Source organism: Haliotis asinina, chromosome 8, assembly GCF_037392515.1.
Source record: "Haliotis asinina isolate JCU_RB_2024 chromosome 8, JCU_Hal_asi_v2, whole genome shotgun sequence".
NCBI lineage: Eukaryota > Metazoa > Mollusca > Gastropoda > Lepetellida > Haliotidae > Haliotis > Haliotis asinina.
Genome location: NC_090287.1, coordinates 54,004,036 through 54,025,854, shown reverse-complemented (window position 1 = coordinate 54,025,854; position 21,819 = coordinate 54,004,036). Strand labels below are relative to the sequence as shown.

Here is a 21,819-nt window from a genome sequence, read left to right as displayed (position 1 = left end):
GGATGTTGGTAAATACTCTTGGCACTAATATATATTTGTTTGGAAAGTTTTGTTGACTGTTAATACCAAATGAAAAACAAGACTATAAAACCACTGTAATATGATGATGTTGCTGTAGGTGCAACTGTGAAAGTCAGTTGCATTGGAAGTTGTGATGTTATCGATTAACATGAATAATGGAAGCTGTGAATGTTTAAGTGCTCACCTAACTGAAATATCAAGTGATAGGTTAATAAGGATGTTGTGTCCCTTTTTTTCATACCCCAACCTTTAAAGCTCAGTTTTATTTAGTTCTACCAAGAAATTCTTTCCATCCATCTATCTATCCAAAGACATTTTTATGCAGTCATAACTTGAAAACTGTTGATTAGATTGTTTTCCAATTTGGGTACCACTTTCTTTGTCTGAGAAGAAGGTGCAGTGCTTGTGCACTTTTGTAATTTTTGTATGAATTATAGTGATTTTAAAATTGACCTCCGGAGAAAAGTTTTTTCAACTAGAACAGTATTGGTTGGGTTAATATATGTTGCATTTGGGATTACATACTTGATTATTTTTGTAAGGTTAAGTTATATGGAATTTGAATCCATACTCAGTGACGTAATCGCCAGCCCAAAATGTCAGCAATCTAATCTACATGGAGACAGTGGTTTCCTGTGTTCTTCACTGAGGAAGGAAAACCCAGCTCTATGGATAATCAGCTTCTTTATTACAATGAGTTTGACGGTTTGACATGGATACTAACGCTGATATCAAGCAAGTGATGCAACAATTTGAAACACAAGGAATATATACATTACTGCTTTCTGAGTATATACATTTAACAGTACAGTGTTAGTACTGTTACTGCCCACACTAAAACGTCATTGCAACAAAGAAGTTGACTATCCATAGAACTTGGTTTTCCTTCATCTTTACTACTTCTAAAATGCATCTCTAAAGCCTTTTCTGAGGAAACTTAATTCCAAAAGTTACAAGTTGCATTTGCCTCCATTCCAAGTGCTAATGACTGTCAAACTGCAAGGGCCATTGACTGAAAAAGCACAGGGCCATTGACTCACAGTCTCAAACAAGCAGACTCAGTGACAGTCAAACTACAGGGCCATTGACTTTGAAATCGCAAGACCTAATGATTCTCAAACTACAGAGCCAATGACTCACAAAACACATTGCTATTTACTCACAAACTACAGGGCCGTTGACTCACAAACCACAGGGCCATTGACTCTAAAACATCAAACCACAAAACCTAATGATTTCTCAAAACACAGGGCCATTGACTCTCAAACCACAGGGCTATTGACTCACATAACACAAGGCCACTGACTTTCAAACTACAGGGTCATTCACTCACATAGCACAGGGCCATTGAATCTCAAACCACCAGGGCCTTTGAATCTCTAACCACCAGGCCCATGGACTCACAAACCACCAGGCCCAATGAGTCTCATACCACCAGGCCCAATGACTCTCAAACTACCAGGCCCAATGACTTTGCTCATTAACTGCAGTTTTGCAGTCATGTTGTCAGTTCTTTTCTATGGGCAACCATTGCTCAGACTCATTATCCACTTTATATTCAGTACTATGAACATGATCTGTGAAGTATGGATTAACATATGATAAAATATGTAAAATCTGTTTTTCTTTGAACCAAATACACCATGGCTATTTTTTTATCTTTCTACATCTCACAGTATGGCCTTTGTTGATGCATTTTGAGCAAGTGATTTAGTTAGTTTGGTTTTACGTCACTTTTAGCAATATTCCAGCAATATCACTGCAGGGGACCCCAGAAATGAGCTTCACACGATGTACCCATGTGGGAAATAGAACCTGGGTCTTTGGCGTGACGTGCGAATGCTATAACCATTAGGCTACCCTACTGCACTGAAGTATTTTGAACTATGTCAACATGTCTGAGACCTCTTGGTTTTCTCAGATGAATCATTCTGTAGGTTATCCTAGCAGGTGTTGCTCAAGGAAAATTGATCCCTCACAAAAACATGAAAAAATTGTGAAAAGGAGTGATTGATGTAAGAGAGTTAGATGAATGTGACTACACTGAACATTATAGCTGTGTTTTTGACAAGCGACTGAATGTCCATGTTGCAGATACATCCGACTGTTCGGCTACAACTTCACAAAGTCGGACCACATCTGTCTGGTTCATCTGGTGTTCGACCTGATGACCATCCCCAACCTAGAGCTGTCCCTGGTACAGAAGTACGCAGGACTGCTTACAACTCTCCTCAAGTAAGTTTTGTCACATTTCATGTTTGTGGATCTGTGTACTTGTAGTAACCTTTATTCTCTTAGAAAACTTTCTTCCTCGTTGTTTAACCCTGCACTGAGCAGTATTCTAGCTGTATGGCGGTGGTCTGTACATAATCATGTCTGGACCATAGAATTGAGATATCAAGAGGAAGAGCATCTATCTACACAAATGGGATAGAATGATATGTGTTGCCTCTTTCAACATGCATGGGTTGCTGAAGACAACCTGAAGTGGATAATATTTGAATAATATTGTAGTGTAAATGTCTTTGCGAAATAAAATATCATTTTTTCACTCACTGACTGCCACTGCTATCAATTCTTATTGAATTTGCTGCTACGAGTTATCAACGAGCTAGCTATATTGGTGGCATTTTAAAACAAGTTTCACATGTTGACAAACAGGCACAAGGAGCAATAGTCTCTAGGCAGTAACACAGAACACCAGGAGATGTTTGTTCCTTTTGCCTCTGTTGCCAACATGTGAATTTTGTTTTAAAATACCACTGGCACATTCACTCAGACTTGATACAAGTATACCCAGCCAAGCAGTCAACATGTTAAGTAGGTAGTCAGTGCTTCTTTTCTGAAATGATTTGTGATTTTGGTGAATGCAGGAAAATTTGGACCTTTCACTACCATAAACAGATGTGACTTGATTCTTTATATTTCTCTTATGATATTTAAGATGCAATATATTTCATTTACTTTCCAATAGGTTGCAAAAATATAACATAATAGATAAAATTGTTTAGGAATTTTAAGCCTTAGGAAAGATTGTTCGTAATGATGTATCTAGAAGCTCTGAATCTTGTGCTTGATTTAAGAAATAAGCAAATAAATGGTGATTTTTGTCTTGCAGGAAGAAGGAACTGTTAACTCGTGAAGATCTTGTGTTGCCATGGAGACCACTCTACGACCTAGTTGAGTCAGTGATGTATTCACAGTACGAACACCATGGGCTGCAGCTGTTTCCATCGTGAGTGTACTGTAACTTCTAGGAATGCATATTTCTGTAACTTACCTGTACAAGGATCATTCCATTTAATAGGGAGTAGGGAGGCTTAGCTACACTTTCTGTGTGTACGTGATGTTGAAAGATCAGCGATTTACATGCATATGTGTATAGTTTATTTCTATTGACCAACTGACCACTGGCATTATTGTAAATAATCATTGGTTTTGTTATCATATTTCAGCAACATAGAAAATGTACTGAAGAGTGTTGTCCGCTACTGCCGTGTGTAAGTATTATCATAATTTGACCTTGTGATATGAAATAAAGACACAATCTTATACCCTATCAACAAGAACTCAGTTTTTGTTCTGCATGAGATTCCATGGCTGAATCCTTGCTTATTTGCTTACGAATTGTTTGTCATGTTCTGACAAGGGGGATTGGTGCTCATGATATCAACCATCAGTACAAAGTAACAGAGCAATTACTCATCATGCAATAGTATTTAGGCTCCTCAGTGTTTGGGGTAAACATCTGAGACTTTGTATCAAGTTAGGTTTCCCTCCCACGTGAATGTAAGGGGCATTGCATGTACAATATACTGTTCACGTTAACGCAGAACCCAGCGTTTTTCATGCTTAAAATAATAAAAACATGCCAATAATGTTGCATGCACATTTTGGAACCCCCAGCATGTCTTGTACAAAATCAGGGCCAACTGATTTATTAGTTGCTTACTCTAAAATAACTCGAATACCTTTAAAAGTTGTGTTAGGTCCACCATGCTCACAAACTCACCTTTTGATATACGAAGTTAGGTTTGCAATTTCTTGTGTAGGTACTTCTCACTGGAATCAACAGCAGAGATGCTGGAGGAATGGCGCCCACTTATCTGCCCATTTGATGTCACAGTCATCAAGGCTCTCAATTATCTAGAGTTGTTCCTACCCACCTCTCTACCACCGGAACACTACGACAAGGGCTACAAGCTGTGGTTTGATGAACTGGTTCAACTATGGCTGTCATTTCACAATGGCCCCTCCTGGGAGTATGTGAGTATGCTACCTTCTTTTCTAGGGACAGCAAGTTTGATTCACTTGAGGACTGATTGAACAGCTAGTCAATAAGAAATGGCCTTCGTAACTTTCAGACAAGAATATGCCTTTATTTCCTCTGTTGTACTGATGCAGCTATGTACTTCCAATAAGTTGAAATGCAAACGTCAACTCCCCTCATAACTATATCAGGATGGTGAATTTGTTTAACCATTTCTCTAAATGGGCCAGTGGGGTAGCCTAGTGGTTAAAGTATTTGCTCACCATGCTGAAAACCCAGGTTCAAATTCCCTCATGGGTACAGTGTATGAAGCCCATTTCTGAGGTCCCTTACCATGATAGTGCTGGAATATTGCTAATTACAGCGTAAAACTGAACTCACTCACTCACTCCATCACTCACTATAAAGATGAAATCAGCTAATAGTAGAAGAAAGTATGAAATTATGTTGCTTGTTGGGATCAAAGGACTGATATTTTCTAAATACTGATGGTATACCTATTTTAGAAGTTGATAGTTTTAATTCTGTATAACTTTATTGTTCTCACTGTTGCAGAGCCTTGTGTCACTGTTCTCCAGACTTACACAAGACAACATCGGCTATATAGACTGGACTCCCAACATAGATCAGGTAAACATCTCTACTATATCTCCAGCTGTCATATGCATTTGTCTCAGGATATAGTTAATTAGTTGCTTGTACATGTGGGATCGGATGGTCACACTCAATGTCTTCGATAACACATCATCTTACCCCAGTTGTGTAGATCAGTGCTCTTGATGTTGATCACTGGATTGTCTGATCCAGTCCAGTTATTTACAGACTGCCTCCATATAGCTGGAATATTGATATTATGATAAAAGTAACGTTACATTACAGACCAACCAACCAACATGTGTGGTTTTATCTTTATGTTTGTGTTTCAGCACCCATGCTGATTCCAAAATAAAATATGTCTTCAAGTCTAAACATGTTGTTGTAAGAGGTGATGAATACATTTTAAGGTCAGGCTTAATGATGTGATTGATTGCATGTCATTATAGTCCTACAGCAGGGATCATTGCTGACAGTAATTATCACTGGATTATCTTGTCCAGACTCAGTTATTTACAGGATTCCTTCCTATGGTTGGATTGTGGGGAAATGAGACATTAAACAAAATAAGATTTATGATGGTCTTGTTGAAGTTGGCACTGCTTGTGCAGTTTCTGATTACATCTGTATTCTACTTTAGATCTTCACTCGCTTCCTGCGTAGCTTCAACCTGCCAGTTGGATCACAGCAAGTACCAAACAAGGCCAACAACTGCTATGACATCAACCAGACAGTTCAGTGGATTGTATCTTTGCTGGTTAGTAGTAAAATCATGGGCCTTTCTGACTTAAGCGTGAAAAATATTCGAAATGTTAGCACATGTATTTTGTAACATGAAAGTATGTGTATTGATGGTAAATATTGAAAACTTTGTGCTCACATATTGTTTCAAATGAAATGGAACATTAATAATTCTCTTCCCTCACACGTAAATGTCGCTTTCCGTTTGACTGAACATATCAATGTTCCCTGCTTACAAATGCTGAATTGTGGCAAATTCATTTGGTACTTAGTAGTGTTTGGGCTGTTGCTTAACTCTGGTACTCCTCAGTATGATCCAATTCTGGAAATGCTGAACTGTGGCAAATTCATTTGGTACTTAGTAGTTTTTGGGCTGTTGCTTAACTCTGGTACTCTTCAGGATGATCCAACTCCCTTGCTTCAAACAGCTCTAAATTAGCACTGATTTTTTCGGTAAGATAAATACATTGTTCACTGGTCCTTCAGGCCTATGGGTCAGTGTACCTTCTATGTTTGTTCATGTTCCCTGAGCCCTTGTGACCAGTGAAAAACTTACAATATACAGGTGATACGGTTTCAACTGTACGATAAACTAAAGAACCATGACTTTGAGTCAGTCAGATGTCAACTTTCTAAAACCATACAGGTTATGTTTTTTAATCTTTGTGTAGCTGTGAGGTTGAAGTGTTTTCACTCACCATGCCATATACGTACAATATGTGAAGCCCATTTGAGGTGTCCCCTGCCATGATATTGCAAGAATATTATCAAGAGGCATAAAACCGTGTTTGTTTAACACATTCACATTCATTCAGTATTGTGGCAAAAAAACTGCCACAGCACACCAGCTTACAGTCTGTGGTAAGCTTGTTAGATGCAGATTCCTTGATGATAACAAATGACAAGGTGTATGAAACAAATGTCGGAACAAATCAAACTATGTGGTAGTATGTTGTTGGGTTTTTTTTAATTTTTCACATTCAAGTTATGCAACCTGTTTCCTACTTCCAGGGAGGAAAGAACTCGGTCCAGCAGCATGTGACAAAACTGTTCAAGGCACTGCAGTCCTTCTACTACCCGTCTAATGTTGGCAGATGGAATGTGAGTACCAACATGGAAATACTGGAACTTTGAACTTTTTCCCCAAACAGCTATAGTCAATATAATGTTGTCACTACTGTTGTTGTTCTTCAACTATGCTTGAGGGAAGAGGCGACTAGTGGGATCGGGTGATCAGACTCGCTGACTTGGTTGACATGCCCTCTGTTCCCATTTGTGCAGATCGATGCTCATGCTGTTGATCACTGGATTGTCTGGTCCAGACTCGGTTTTTACAGACCACTGCCATATAGCTGGAATATTGCTGAGTGCAGTAGAAAACTAAACTCACTTGTTCTACTTACCTAATCAATGTGCAATCATACAGGACTTATGCTTCACCTTGGTGAGTCTGTGTCCCTTACAGACCTGTTTTGTTTTTCAGGTGAAGCTAAGTGGTCTTCTGATGGCATTTCCTAAACACTTCATCAGGAGATTACACAGGTAGGATGAACAGATACCATAGTAAATAGGTACCAAGACATGGACCAGTTAGTTCCTCCCTTTCTTTGAAATTTTAGTTATTAAATAGGTTTGATATCTAAGTTGTAAAATAATGCTGCAGCCTTGCAAGACAGTTGGTATTTTTTTTCTGACTTAACTTGCAGACGAGAGGCTGAATATCTGCTGTGAAGAAGTCTAGATAAATCCTTGAAAACCACTACCGCATGGTACTTGGTTGTTCCAACAGGTACTTCTCGGTTGTTTGGTGCAGAGTTATATAGGTCATTTAGAAGTGTTTACCTTCCTTGCAGTCAAAGTCCTATCTATTTCCATCATTGCATACGGCTTGTAAATCCTTACCCTCAGTCTGAGAGTGTGCTATGTGTTTTTAACAGAGAAAGATATCAGAAGCCCAGCTGGGAGACGCCCATCCCCGAGGCGGTGCACCTGACAGAGGATGACATCACAGAGTTTGTCACCTGCATGAAGAATGTAACCTTTGTGGCCATGTTTGGTAAACATGGCAGTCAGGATGCAGCTGTTGCTCTCCGCCATCTTGCCACCATGAGACCCGAGATGACTGTTCCACCACTGCTAGAAACGTGAGTATATCGTTAATTATATTTCTAAGACTGTCATGCTATTTTGAAACGTGTGAATATAAGAAATTCATCTTGAAAATTCAGCAAAATATATTGTGAGAGATGTCTTCTGGCCTTGATAACTATTGCTTGTGTCCTACATTATCACAAAGAGGTCATACCCCAAAAGAAACCTCATCACAGAGTATATAATTTTTAACTTACCATACCATCTTATCGTCTGATGCATATTACGTCGTGCTCCGCTTAAAAGAGATCAGACAGTCGTTGATTCGCCATTCTCTGGAAAGGCTACCTCATGTATTGACAAATGTACAGGAACGGAAGTGCTTACTATCCTAAAACTTCACTTTTACTTCAAGCTTCTTGCCGTCTACTGATACTTTCTCACTGTTTAAGTTGTTTGTATCTGGTAGGTATGTCTTTTATAACCCTTTTCTCTTTATGTATGGGTGAAGTAGAAATATTTTAACTTCACCTATCTGGCAACCTCGTGTCTCTCACTTGCTTGTTTGTTTGTCCTATTATATGCTAATTTGTGTTTGCATGCTGTTCTTGGTATAGTGGGGGCAGCCATTTTTCTGTTTACCTTCTACTGTCCCGCCTGCATGGGCATGCCCAGTTCTTCTGTAGGAGTGTTTTCTTTTTACATGTGTTACAGCTTTTGTGTGCATGACATGACAATTCTGTTGTTTCTGCAAAGTGCAGAAATCTGCGGACTTCTATCCCTGGTGTCCTGACTGTCTCACAGTATCTTGTACACCAAGTGGTACCATCACAGCACTTCATTGTACGTACCCGACTTTAAAGCATTTCCTGTTGCTATGAGGAAACTTTTTACTCAGCGCAAGAGGAAGATGTCTTCTCCAGCTCCTTCTTAGGGTTCATACTTGTTGATGCGACAGTCACTGGACAACCGCTCCTCTCCATTGACAAATCTGGCATCTAACCATGACCGTACTCCTATGCCATGTCTGCTGACACCTAAACCTCAGCACTCATTGAACACTTTCGTCAACTTATCACAGTGAGATGCCCTTTCTCATCCAAGAAAGTCAGTTTGGCCAGCTGAGGTCTCTCCCAGCCTCTTACACTCAGGGAGTGGCAGTCCTTCATGGGTCTCCTCCCCTCAGCCCAGGACTTGACGCTCAGAGGTCATTTGATGCTCTGGCCATTACAGCGATTCCTCCTGCTTTGCATTCAAGCAGACAATCTGCATATGAGATTTCTTCTGCCTCTGCATCTCCACCCTTACCTCTGCTGGTGGACTGTGGAGGGCTGTGGTCCGACGCCAAGCTAGGATGGCATATCAACAACTCGGAGCTACAAGCAGCCATTCAAGCAGTACATCACTGGACGCCTATGTTGAGAAACACCAGACTCCTGATACCATTGGACAAGTCGTGTGGTTGATTCGCAACCAAGGAACGACTACATCCTAGTAGCTGTTGTAGCAGATGTTCCTGTTAGAAGTATCCTGGATGGCATCACGGCATGAGCTTGGTGCATTCAAGAGCGCAGAAATGTTGTAGCATATGCTCTTTCACAACCAGGCAAACTATCACCAACAGAGTGGTTGCAGAATCCAGAAGTCTTCCACCTGCTTTGTCACGATCCCGGACGTCCTCTGATAGAACTATTTGCTCCCGTTGTACGTGTCTCCCATTTCAGATGCAGAGGCATGGGCAACTGACACCCTGGCCTTGTCTTGGGAGGGTCTTGACGCATTCACCTTTCCACATCCAGTTCTGCTGCCAAGGTCACGCAGACAGAGAGGATTCATCTGATTTGTGTGGCGCCTTGGTGGCCAGCCAGGACTTGGTTTCCAGACTTGCACCACCTCACTGAAAGAAACCCGCAACAGTTACCAGAGTAGCCTCACCTGGTCTGGTATCCTCACAGTCTCAGTTTCATCTGCATGGTTGGGTCATTTGCAATAAGGAGTGAAGGACAAAGGTTTTTCCACAAATGTAGCTGAAGTTATTGTTCGCACTCACCAAGTTTCCACATGATCCATATCCTTATGACGATAAGTTAATGCCTGTTAACCGCACAGAAGTCCAAGGACCCATTGTCAGCTACTCCTCAGTTCATCGCAGAGTTCCTCCTTTTCCATAGGAAGTCTGCAACAAGCAGATATCCAAGGTGCCAGAGTTCATCGCCACGCCCAAAGCCTTCAAACTGGAAGATCAGAAGTTTCATCCTGCTTGGGACCTGAACATCTTACTTGAGCATCTGCAGGGTCCTCCTTTCGAGCCCTTGGACACTGCTTCATTAGAAGAACCTTTCCAGAAAGACAGCTTTCTTCCTGGCACTGGCCACGACAGTTAGCGTTAGCAAGATCCATGCACTGAATGTTTCCAGGGTGCGTTTTCAGCAGTATCGGTATGGTTTTGTTCACCTGGGACTTCTTGGTGATTTCTTAGCTAAGAATCAGCTGCCATAACAACCAGACAGAATGTCATCCATTCCTATAATTGTCTTCCATCTTAGGACCCCATGACACTGAGGAACTACTGCTTTGTCCTGTGTGGGCTCTTAGGATGTATGTTGCCAAGTCACCCAGGAGCCAGTCTCAAACGACACTATTCATCCCGTTTTCCACTGCAGAAAAGGGTAGGATAGTTACAGCAGAGGGTAGAATAGAAACAGCAGAGGGTAGAATAAAAACACCATTGCAATCGTAATGGACACTTATGACGCATGAGATCTTCCTCATCCTTCAGCCTATAATCCTCTCATGATTAGGGTCTTGGTTCCCAACATGGCTCTCCGGCTATCGTGGAGGGGTCTTTTTTGTAAATCCTCTTCTGTCTTCGCTAGCCACTACTTTGCAGGATCTAGCAGTCGAGGATGTGGAGGGCCTTCAAACCTTGGGTCCACTGATGGTTGCCCAGCAGCTCACCCGACCTTCTGTCCATTAAGTAACTACTTCTCTTTACCATCTGGTCTCAAAGATAACTCTGGCCCTAGGCATGCTTGTTTTCCTTTGGGTTTCCATGGTTACTATCAGTCTGTTGGTCCAGGTGTTACCTGTGACAGCCTGCCGTGTCAGTTAGTCTTTCTGGATTTCCTTTGGCATGTGGACTTGTTGTCGTGGGACGGTCGTCTGGGACCTGACATCGCTGTCCTACTTTCAAATCCATATGCACAAGACGTATGGTAAGGTAAGTTAAATATTTATTAAAATCTAAATATTTTAGAAATTTAAATACTTACCTTACCATAGTGTGGTAGCTCACTCCCAGGATGAGCCTCCACTCTCTGGGCTGTTCTGGACCTGTTCAGTAAAACTGCACGAGAGGGGACATCACATCACTTCCATTCCAGTACATTCACAGATACATGAGGTAGCCATTCTAAAGAATGGCAAATCAACAACTGTCTGATATCTTTTAAGCAGAGCTTGAGGAAATATCTAAAATATTTAGATGTTAATAATTCTTTTCTTTTATTATTCACCTGGCATGTAGTGCAGGGGATATAGTCAATTAGTCATTTTAGGAGCACAACCATTCAATATCCCTTAACAAAAATTGGCAGATATATGATGCAGATCCCAAAGTAGTGCCTTTTGCTATTTGCACAATTTTTCGCAATTTTATTTTTTAATTCTGACTTAGTCTCAAAACCTAGGGGTGTGCTTTCAGGAACACAGCTTAAAAACCTTTCAGTATCTTTCTGCTAGACTCGGCAGATGTATAAAACAGATCTTGAAGCTTTGCCTTTTGTTATGTTACAAACTTTTGGCATTTATATATTTCATGATTAGACTTAGTCTACGAAAAAATCAAAAATGATTTTCATATTTCTTGATCCACTCTTCTATGATTTCAGTATGTATCCTGCGTTGGAGACACTGATAGAACCTCACCGCCTGATAGCATGCATGAACTGTATCGTGGCCGTTGCTCGGCCGATGTTGAGGGCAGGGAAGTGGTACCCCCAGGGCCCCACGCATCTCCTCCCCCTCCTCAATCTCTCACTCCCAGGCATCGATCCCAATGACTTCAAGAAATGTCTGGTATGTATGCAATGCTGTTAAATGTTCATGGATAAATCCTAAATTTTTCATTATCCTGACTCATGCTTATAATGCTTGCCTCCTTCAGGGTTCGAAACTAGCACTTTGACGTAGCAAATTTGCTATTCAGAATCTTATTTTGCTACCTGAGGAAAACACACAGTAGCAACAACTTGCTACTTGGTACTTTTAGTGAAACTGCTTGCGTTCATCTATTAGTCAGCATTTTCAAAGGATAGATCATCACTTAGGCTTTTTCAATCGTAAATTTACCCGTACTGGTATTTAACCTCTCACAAAGCGCTCATCGGAGCTTTTGTGAGTTCCTAAAATTGTGAGAGAACCAGTCAATTCTGTGTGCATACGATGTTTGATAATGAACATTTGCCATTGTCTGTGGAAAGACAATAAAACATTGCTATTACAAGGAGTCCATATGGCCAAAGACAGTAATGGGACTGGGAGGGAGGAATTAATGACAAAACAAAAGAATGGTGCTACCAGCTAAGAGATTTTGCTACCTACACTCACCCACGAGTCGCCTCCTTTGCATACTTTCCCCTCCAAAAACACACATGACCAACCATGTTTGTCACTCTCTCCTCCATCACTCCTCCTATATGGCACCATATCCTTTAACCTAAATTTTTCTGTATATGGCTTTTGGTCTGTAATATTCTTCACTACTAAAGGTGTGTATTAGGAGTGTCAGGATTCTCAAAAACATTGGTGCATTAAACATATTCTCAGATTGAACGATATGCATACACCTGTATCAATTCATTTTGCAATGCTTTATCTTTCACATGTTGAACATTTGAAACAGCAGGACAAGTACTGTATGTTGAATGTGTGTATTGATGTTTGATGGTTTAGGCAGCCTTCGAAATTTCGGCAGTTTTGAATGAGATTTATAATATCAAGGTTCAGCTTCTGGTCATGTTGAGTCGAATTAGCTTATAATTCTGATGCGGTCTAATCGACAAGAAGAAATTTCTTTCAATATCAGTGGTCATAAGACCTTACCGAAGATATACAATTTTTGAGTCATTGTTAACAAATTAATCGTTTCATATCGGAAGTTGAGTCCCTACGGTTTTCAGACCCTGAAGAATATTGTCTTTACTATGTTTCAAGACTCATTCATTATCATGCTGTATGTTGTTTTTTGGGTTTTTTTGTGTGTTGGGTTATTTTCTCCATTGTCTTCAATATTTCTTTGTTTCCAGGTGACATTCCAGATGATATCAACGTTTGTGTCTCTAGTTCCAATAGTAGATTGTTCCGCGGCCATCCATGTTAGGACCGATCTCACCGAGGTTAGCAGGTTCTTTTCAACCTTGATGTTCAACCATCTAAATGTAGCAGCATCTTCTCACTTAGTTTTAGTGTCCATGAAAAGGTGCCAGAATTAAATTAAGTACCTCCAAGAACCCTTCATTTCTGAGCTGATGTCATTTTGTTTTGATTCACCTGGCCAAAAGGAGGTACCAAATGTGACAGTATGAAGCCAAGGGGTGTCATATGTTCATGTCATAATTCTGACAACATTATCTCAGTTCGTGCAAACAGTTACTATGTGTGTTAGTTTTCAGACGATGATAATGATGTTCTTTTTATCATAACTTCAAAAATGTTCATCCCTGTTCTATAGGGATGTTGTTGGTGCCATCATGGTTATGGCAAGATCTGAAATGGGTTTTGACATGTGGTTTGTTGCCTGAAACTTCTAATTGTTTGATCAGGAAGTTGATGGGATAATGATAAAGCATATGACTTTATTGATAACAACTTCTTGTTTATTGCATAGAGTAATATTTCGGTTTAGGTTCTTATACCATTTTCAAGCTAAAGGTGACTACATTAAACATCAGTCAGTGTAATAAAGAAGAAGTTGTGATCCATAAAGTCATGTGCTTTATTATGTAACTACTGGTCATATTTCAGGAGGAGAGAGAAGTTTGCATGGCAACAGCCCAGTTTGAGGACTGGGTGCTGCAGTACCTGGATCGAGTGTTCACTCTGGTGGAGAACAGTGCCCAAGAGTCTACTTGTGGAGCCCAGGACAGACTCAACCCAGAGCAGAGCATGCTTGAGGTGGGCATGGCATCAACCACCACCTCCGTGCTGCAGCAGTGTTCAGGACCCATATTTGATGTAAGTGGATGCTTTGTATGGAAGTCCCGTGAACATCCAAGTTAGAATTGATCTACTGGGATCGGGTGGTCATGCTCACTGACTTGGTTGATACATGTCATCATATCCCAGTTGCATAGATCAATGCTCATGCTGTTGATCACTGGAATCAGTGGATTGTCTGGTCCAGGCTCCATTATATACTGAATGTCGCCATATAGCTGGAATATTGCTGATTGTGGCATAAACCTTTACTCACTCACATTTGTGTTCATATTGGAAATAGAAATGGAATTAAACACTAGATAATCATGATTCTTTTATGGGCAGATTAGAACATCAGAACATTCTAGTGTTGTTTGGGAGAGACCATAAACTGGGAACAACCAGGAAAAACATTTGAGTGGAAATCACAGAAAAACTGCTGACAGTGTTTTGTGATTTGTTGCAGTCTGCTGTGAGAAGGCTACACAGGTTTCTCACTGGCAATGTGTATGAGACCAAGGTCAGTGGCAGGTTCGCAGCCAACCTCTGCAGGTCTGCAGCCAAGGTAAGTGGAGGAACACCAGCATCAGACATGGCAGCCATTATGATACTGATCAAAAGACTGCAGGTAATCCTGAGTCTACCAAACCATGGGTGTCACTTGATAAATTTCAGATTGTTCTGTATGTTGACAACATTTCACTTATGGTGAAGAGTAAAATCTTTCCAAAGACTAACAAACTTTACACCACCACAATTGCTGAAAAGGGCACAGTGCGTGATGTGTGATGCTTGATGAGTATACAACACTTTATACCAAAATAGTATTAGCGTTTTCCATGCACGTGTAAAGCGTGATGTGTGGTAGTAATGGCATGAATTTGCTGACGTTCAAAAAGTATCTGAATACACACCACGCAGCTATTCGGAGGCCGCAAGTTTTCCAATGATTTTCCAAGTGTCACATGGTTTTCATTGCACGAACAAAGACTTGATTTTAGGCATTACATGTCCTTTATGCGCATGCACATGGAATCGGACACTATGCACATGTAATATGCACGATGTATCATGCAATTATGCTTACAATGCATACTCATGGAAACCTAACTTAATACTACAGCACAAACTCAGCTATACAGATTATCATGATTCAGTTTTCTTTACATGGGGCAGTACATTTAATAACCCAGATGAAGAGAATAGGGTGACTCTTTGATAATTCCAAATGACATTTTTTCCTGATTTCCTGCAGGTTCACCCAGCTAAGACTTTGAAGTTGTTCCTCCCACACTTCTGTAGCAGAATTGTGACCTACTGCAAAGAACGTAAGTGGAATAGAGCAGGGAGAGGACACATCTCTGCTTGAATCTCACTTATATCTTCACCGACTAGGTTTACGAAGCCTTTTCATGGATGATGTTAGTTAAGTTTCCAGCGCAGAATAGAGTGGATGTTAACAGATTCTTGAAACCATGTTGTTGCACCCAGATGTAAGCATGTTATTGCTCAAACTATTCAGTATTGACTACTAATTTGTTTGGTCTTTATTCAGTATGACCATTGACTGATATCAAAGTAATAGTATAAAAACAATTTGCAGCCGTCAAATTCCTCTATTATCTGCATGTCAAATACTCTGGCATTGTGCTGAGATTGAGTAAAAATAGTAATGGTAGTCCTCATTGACTAATAGACTTTAAGGACTATCATTCAGAACCATTTTCAGTGCTTTAGTTGTGCAATAAGTCCTACAGAGGAGAATAAAACTAAAAATGTAAATATTCAAAACAGCCGAGGAATAGTTAAACTTCAAATTAGGATGACACTGGTTATTAGTACAAGACCGTAAATGCAAATGTGTACACTTGAATGTGCAGTCATTCACTTAAACCAGCTCTTGTCAGAGATTCCATTCCAGTAGAAGCATAACATGTTGTTTTGTTTCAGATGGTGACGTACAGAAGGAGGAACATCTAGATGACAGTTTCCTGTGGAACCTGCAGATGCTCACACAGGTAGGATATCCTGGGAATTTATTATGTCAAACATTCCTCACAAGTATTTATTGATATAGAAAATTGCAAAATGATGCATGGCCACATATTCCTAGTGAAGGTATACAGATGTCAGCCTTAAGAGTGTTGTGAAATGTCTGCATTATTAGCCAAGTTCCAACCAGAAATATCCATATGTTTCGCATCTGGAAAGGTCTTACAGGTTTTCAGTGGTCTTACAAACTACAACCAAATAAATGCCAGACTGTTCCAATACTATCCTCAAAATAAATATCAAATGTTTCCTTTTCCTGACTCATGCTAATTGCTTATCTCCTCTTCCCTGGCAAAGGTAGTGGAACACCTGAAAATCCCTTGAAGTTCCCTTCTAGAAAGAAGCCATGCTTGTCACTCTCTCCTTATCGCCCAATGTGGGCGGCTGGAAGTACCTGAGAGTCCCAATACGGCGAGAAGTTCTTTCTTTATTTTGGTCTTTTAACTAAATTCTGCTCGTACACAAGGAGAGAGTAGCAAGCATGGCCGGTCATGTGGCCAAGGGTGAGGGAAAAGGGAGGCTACACATGGGTGAGTGTATTTTACGTCCGCTTCTTTCTGGAAGGGAACTTCAAGGGATTTTCAGGTGTTCCACTACCTTCACCAGGGAAGAAGAGATAAGCAGTTAAGCAGTCAGGGGTCAGGATAAGTATAAAATATCAGTTTTATTCAGAATATTACATTTTGTGTATATCTAAAATATTTGCTGTGAATTGATTATCCCCAAGATTAATTCTGTACATGAATGGGGTTTGTGTTGAGGACCCCAGCTGTTATATTTCAATGAACATGTGTACAGTATATGAAACGCTTCATGTATTCCTTGTATGTTTGTTAATCTTTCCATTCATCTCTTTCCCCCTTCCCCAATTTGACTTCTTATACATTTTGTTGTTCTTAGGATAATCCTCACCAACATGCCCTTTGAGGTTATGAAGTGCCCTTTTCCATGCATTTATCCTGCCCTTTCTGAACCCTAGGGGGAACACTAACCTATGTTTATATTTACTGCATGCTCCAAACAAAATGTATAGTCCAGGATCAACAAAAAACAAATCAGTACAGTGTAGTGTTTCTCCCCTCCAGCTGGTACGGTGTAACGGCAAGGAGCTCCTCCAGTATAAGGACTCACTGGAGGAGGTGCTGTCCCTGACACTGACCCTGCAGTGTGTTCAGGGATATGAGATGGCTGGTATGCTGCTCAGATACCTGCTGAGGGCGCTTGTACTCACTTACCCCCAGGAATACCGCAGCACGTCTCACAGCTTTGATAGACCACTGGAGGAATACCTACCTATCAGGGTAAGTCATAGATGTCTGCACTGCGCTTTACATGTCTGACATAACACAGTGTATGAAATAAGGCACGAGATACTGCCTAGATTTCTAACGGAAGGTCTAAATTTACAGGTAGCTAGTCAGGTGGTGTGGTTAAAAAATTTAGATATTCCAAACATCTGAGTAAATTCGCAACATCTTGGTCTCTAGTCTAGTTAAATCTATTTCGGGCTGGTAACAGTTTGAAGTTACCAGCCCAGATGTCTGGCTTATCTCATACACTGCATATCCATGTATTTCTAGACTGCCTCAGGTATTCGTATTCAACCCAAGTCATTGTAATATTGAGGAATTCATGCTTCATTTTAGTACAAATACAGTATACTTACAACTATTTTTTAATTACAAATGCTACACAAAAGAATAGCATTATCATTATTATATTACAGGACTGGGCAGTGCCCGGAGACATCCACAACCTGGACATTGAGTGGCATATACCCAACCAAGCAGAGATGGACTTTGCAGGGGAGATCCTCAGCAAGTTCTTGGCTCCTGAGCTGAAGCTCATCAAGAACATAAAGGATGACACGCAGGCTCCCACTAGGTACTGTGTATGTTTAATTGTAATACATTAGTAAATAGGGTAGTATATAAGCGTGAATGGCATTCATGAGTTTCTGAGCAAGTATTCTCCTTTTGACAAAACAGAGACATTACTGACAATGCAATCAGATCATTTATTTTTGTAGGTTGCATATCCTCACAGAATTGTTTCTTGTCATTAGTATGTGACCATATATATTCTTACAACAACCTTTTCTCGTGACACTGAAGACCTGGGTTCGATTCCCCACATGGGTACAGTGTTTGAAGCCCATTTCTTGTGAGCCCTGCCATGATACTTCTGGAATATTGCAAAAAGTGGTGTAAAACCATACACACTCACTCAGTTTAAAGATTCCATACCTACTTCAACTTAGTTATTGTTGTATCACACACTCACTCACTCAACACTCACTCTTACAACAGCCATTTTTCAAGTTGCCTCTGCATTTTCGTTCTTCAAGACAAATTCAGTAAAAAATATTTGTAATAATGCTAATGAATAAAGTCATGTGTATTTTAAAATATAATGTGTTCAGATGTAAGGTTTTGTTTGCCAGGATATTACATGTAGCAACTTAGCAGTATTGGTGGTCTATGGACAGATGTAGCTATTCCCATGATTTGCAGACAATCATTTATTTCTTTTCCAGGGAGGATTTGCTAAGGAGGCTGAATATGATCTTAGAAAGTATCCTAGGATCTGCATCTCTGCTGCCAATGTGGGAAGGCAAGGCTGTCCCTGTGTAAGTTGACTACTTTCAGTGTGTGAATGTCTGTTGTAGGTCTATTTCAAATAATGTATCATTTCTGTAGCATCTTAGGTTATGTGGGATGGTCATAATGAAGATAGCATGAGGTATTTAATGGTGTACTACTTAAGTGAGAGACCCAAGGATTAATATCAATCGGAATCATCATAAGGAAGATATAATGAGGTATTCATACTACTTTGAGAGACCCAAAGAATAATATCAACGCAAAGTGTTACATGATCTCACAAGATCCTTGTACAACAAACCCATGAAGGTCACAGGGTAGAATAGGTCTTCAGCAACCCATGCTTGCTGTAAAAGGCAACTATGCTTGTCTTTAGAAGCAACTAACAGGATTGGGAGGTCCGGCTCGCTGACTTGGTTGACACATGTCACTGTTTCCCGATTGTGCAGATGGATGCTCATGTTGTTGGTCACCGGATTGTCTGGTCCAGACTTGATTATTTACAGTCCACCACCATTAGGCTGGAATATTGCTGAGTGTGGCTTAAAACTAAACTCGCTTACTCATTTGTACAACAAAGGGACGAAACGCCAACTCACATAGGTAATTTCAACACTATTATAAAGAACTTGACCACTCTAGGATGTGTCTTATATTTGAAGCAAAGGGAATTGTGTTTTGAAAACAGAATATATTTACCAACTCCATGACATATCTGTTAAACAACAAGCAGAGAAATATGCTTGAAGTTCAGTGATGATTCAAATGTGTTTTTCAGCATGGACACAGATGTCCCGATGAACAGATTCAAGTGTTCTTCTCATGTTGTTGGAGGTAAGTAGTTCCACACAGTTCCTCAACAGGGTGTTCTTGTACTCACTACACTTGAAGATCCAAGTTACGACAGACCTTCAGTAACCCATGCTTGTCGTGAGAGGTGACTGACAGGATCGGGTGGTCAGGGCTCGCTGACTTGGTGATCATAACCCGGTGGTGTAGATCTATGATCGTGCTGCTGATCACTGGATTGTCTGGTCCAGGCTCAATCATTTATAGTGTGCCGCCACATAGCTGGAATGTTGCTGTCTGTGGCATAAAACTCACTCACACATTCACTCACTCTTGTACTCACTGTACAAAGCAGCTGTAAAATGTTCAAAGATGTTGTGCATTTTCAATTTGGGGTTCTCTGTATGACTTGATCTCTACAGATTCTAAGGTGCTTCAGTTAACATCTGAATCCGTCATATATTATTATATCCATCTGTTCATTATTAGTTAGTTATAAACTTTACTTTATGTAATGTACATGTGGAGAAATTTTAGATGAGTTGTTACAACATTTGCTTTAACAAACTTGATATTTCAGAGCTGAAGCTGGATGGGGAGAATGTGAGGAGTTGTGTCGCTGACACCATGAGGCACCTGCTCAGTGAGTTGTCTCTCTTTGATGGTTTCCAAACATAATTCAAAGTTTTGACCAGATACTGACATAATTGATTCTAAATGAAGACAGACAATAATCAGTAGGTAAGGTTATGACAGCAAAAAGATAAAATTCCTCCTGGCATACTGTGAAAGGTGTTGTTCAATATTGTGGAGTTCCTTATGTTTGTGCAATACTAATTGGATATGAAAACGCTTGACTCTCTTTTTTTCATTATATAGACATGCCATTGACCCATGTCTTTTCCTGTTTTTTCATAACCTGATGTAAAATGATGGAATTTATGGTATGTATTCAGAATGTTTACTTTGCCAGTTTATCATGTAATCAATGTCTGTTGCTAGGTTACATGCATGCTAGCTGCGAAGATGACACAAAGGGCTTCGTGAAGGTTATGCGGGTAAGCACAAAGGGAACACTTCCTTAACCACTTATATCTTGCAGGGGGCATTCCAGTTCTGGTATCCTCAGAATGAAAATGGTTGTGGCAACAGATATATAAATAGAATACTTGTTTATCCACAGTTTTTTGACTTATAGATGGACATTTTTGGAAGGAAAATGTCATCTTGTGGTGTTGTCTTGGTATGAGTAGTGGCTGTGTCTGACTCTACGTTTCTAATTGTAGATTTTCGAGACTGTGCTGTTTTTCTATGGCACTCAGAAGAATGACTTTGATGGTCGATGGAAGAGTTTTCATATTGTGAAGGCAGCTCTGGAGGATAAGGTATGCAAACTGATTCATTTGTCGTCAGAGATATCTATCTTCTGTCATTATCTTCTTTGGTAAGATAATACAAAAGAACATAGCTGACTTTGCCGTGCTGGCATTATTGTGTATAACATTGTGTGTTTTACTGCAGCTACGAGGCAAGAAGCGTCACATCCGAGCACTGCTTGTCGACAGAGTACAGTTACAACATGAGGTAAACTTTTTCTATATAGCAAATCCAGTATCATAATGTTGAGGTGAAGAGGGAAAACTGTGGCCTGATAAATTTGTGATTTCTGCTTTCTCATTAAATATTTTCATCTGTGTTCTGATTGAGACAATTAAAATCATAAAAGTGTCATGTTGTCTGTGTCATGTTGCCACAGTATAGAATCCAGTTTCCATGTGATCAATAAACCACTCTCAAACTAATTTATAGATGGCAGAATGTATTGAAACACACACTGTAAATATAGTTAACGATGCTTTATTATCAGTAATAATGTATTTGAAAAAGACATGAGTAGAACCTGTCCATAATATGCATCATCATTTTTTAGTTGCTGATGTTGAACAGCAAGGAGAAGGTCTTCACTAGCCGGCATCAGGATATATGGAATGATCTGATGCAACTGTGTCTCAGCAGATACAGCGAGGTACAGTCTACAGTTCTTGCACTTTCCTCATCTCAACAAACTGTGAAATAAGCTGTGAATAGGTGCTCTTGTGAAAGACGAGTCAGTCCTACCCGAAAGCATTTTGTCCCTTATTTGCCATGACGCACTGGTTGTGTGTCCGCAACTCAGATTTTGATACTGCTGATACTATTATGTCAACTGTGTGTAACTTACTGCTTAGACTGTAATTTTTTTTTGCACAACTAATTACATCTTTTTTATATAAATCAGTCTTCAGCACCCTTATCTTTCAAAGCCTATGGTTACACCCATGGACATCTGGGTTAAAATTGATATTCAGCAACCCATGTTTGTTGTAAGAGAGCATCAACAGGATCAGATGGTCAGACTGGTGACTTGCTTGACACATGCCATTGCATCCCATTTGCATATATTGATGTTAATGCTGTTGA

At 40.1% G+C, this 21,819-nt stretch overlaps 1 protein-coding gene across 1 annotated transcript in view; it reads left to right on the top strand.

Annotated features, from left to right (window-relative positions):
• The window catches only part of LOC137293736 (proteasome activator complex subunit 4-like), a 52,938-nt gene that overhangs the window by 3,147 nt on the left and 27,972 nt on the right, over positions 1-21,819 (top strand). Inside the window, exons 2-25 of the mRNA XM_067824448.1 lie at positions 2,116-2,256; positions 3,140-3,256; positions 3,477-3,521; positions 4,074-4,287; positions 4,847-4,921; positions 5,526-5,642; positions 6,638-6,727; positions 7,110-7,168; positions 7,564-7,770; positions 11,608-11,794; positions 13,024-13,113; positions 13,742-13,951; positions 14,382-14,480; positions 15,171-15,243; positions 15,866-15,933; positions 17,053-17,268; positions 17,694-17,851; positions 18,504-18,596; positions 19,349-19,404; positions 19,940-20,002; positions 20,362-20,417; positions 20,646-20,744; positions 20,881-20,943; positions 21,290-21,385. Of these exons, the coding sequence (XP_067680549.1) occupies positions 2,116-2,256; positions 3,140-3,256; positions 3,477-3,521; positions 4,074-4,287; positions 4,847-4,921; positions 5,526-5,642; positions 6,638-6,727; positions 7,110-7,168; positions 7,564-7,770; positions 11,608-11,794; positions 13,024-13,113; positions 13,742-13,951; positions 14,382-14,480; positions 15,171-15,243; positions 15,866-15,933; positions 17,053-17,268; positions 17,694-17,851; positions 18,504-18,596; positions 19,349-19,404; positions 19,940-20,002; positions 20,362-20,417; positions 20,646-20,744; positions 20,881-20,943; positions 21,290-21,385 (2,692 nt within the window). The remainder of the gene's footprint in view (positions 1-2,115; positions 2,257-3,139; positions 3,257-3,476; positions 3,522-4,073; positions 4,288-4,846; positions 4,922-5,525; positions 5,643-6,637; positions 6,728-7,109; positions 7,169-7,563; positions 7,771-11,607; positions 11,795-13,023; positions 13,114-13,741; positions 13,952-14,381; positions 14,481-15,170; positions 15,244-15,865; positions 15,934-17,052; positions 17,269-17,693; positions 17,852-18,503; positions 18,597-19,348; positions 19,405-19,939; positions 20,003-20,361; positions 20,418-20,645; positions 20,745-20,880; positions 20,944-21,289; positions 21,386-21,819) is intronic.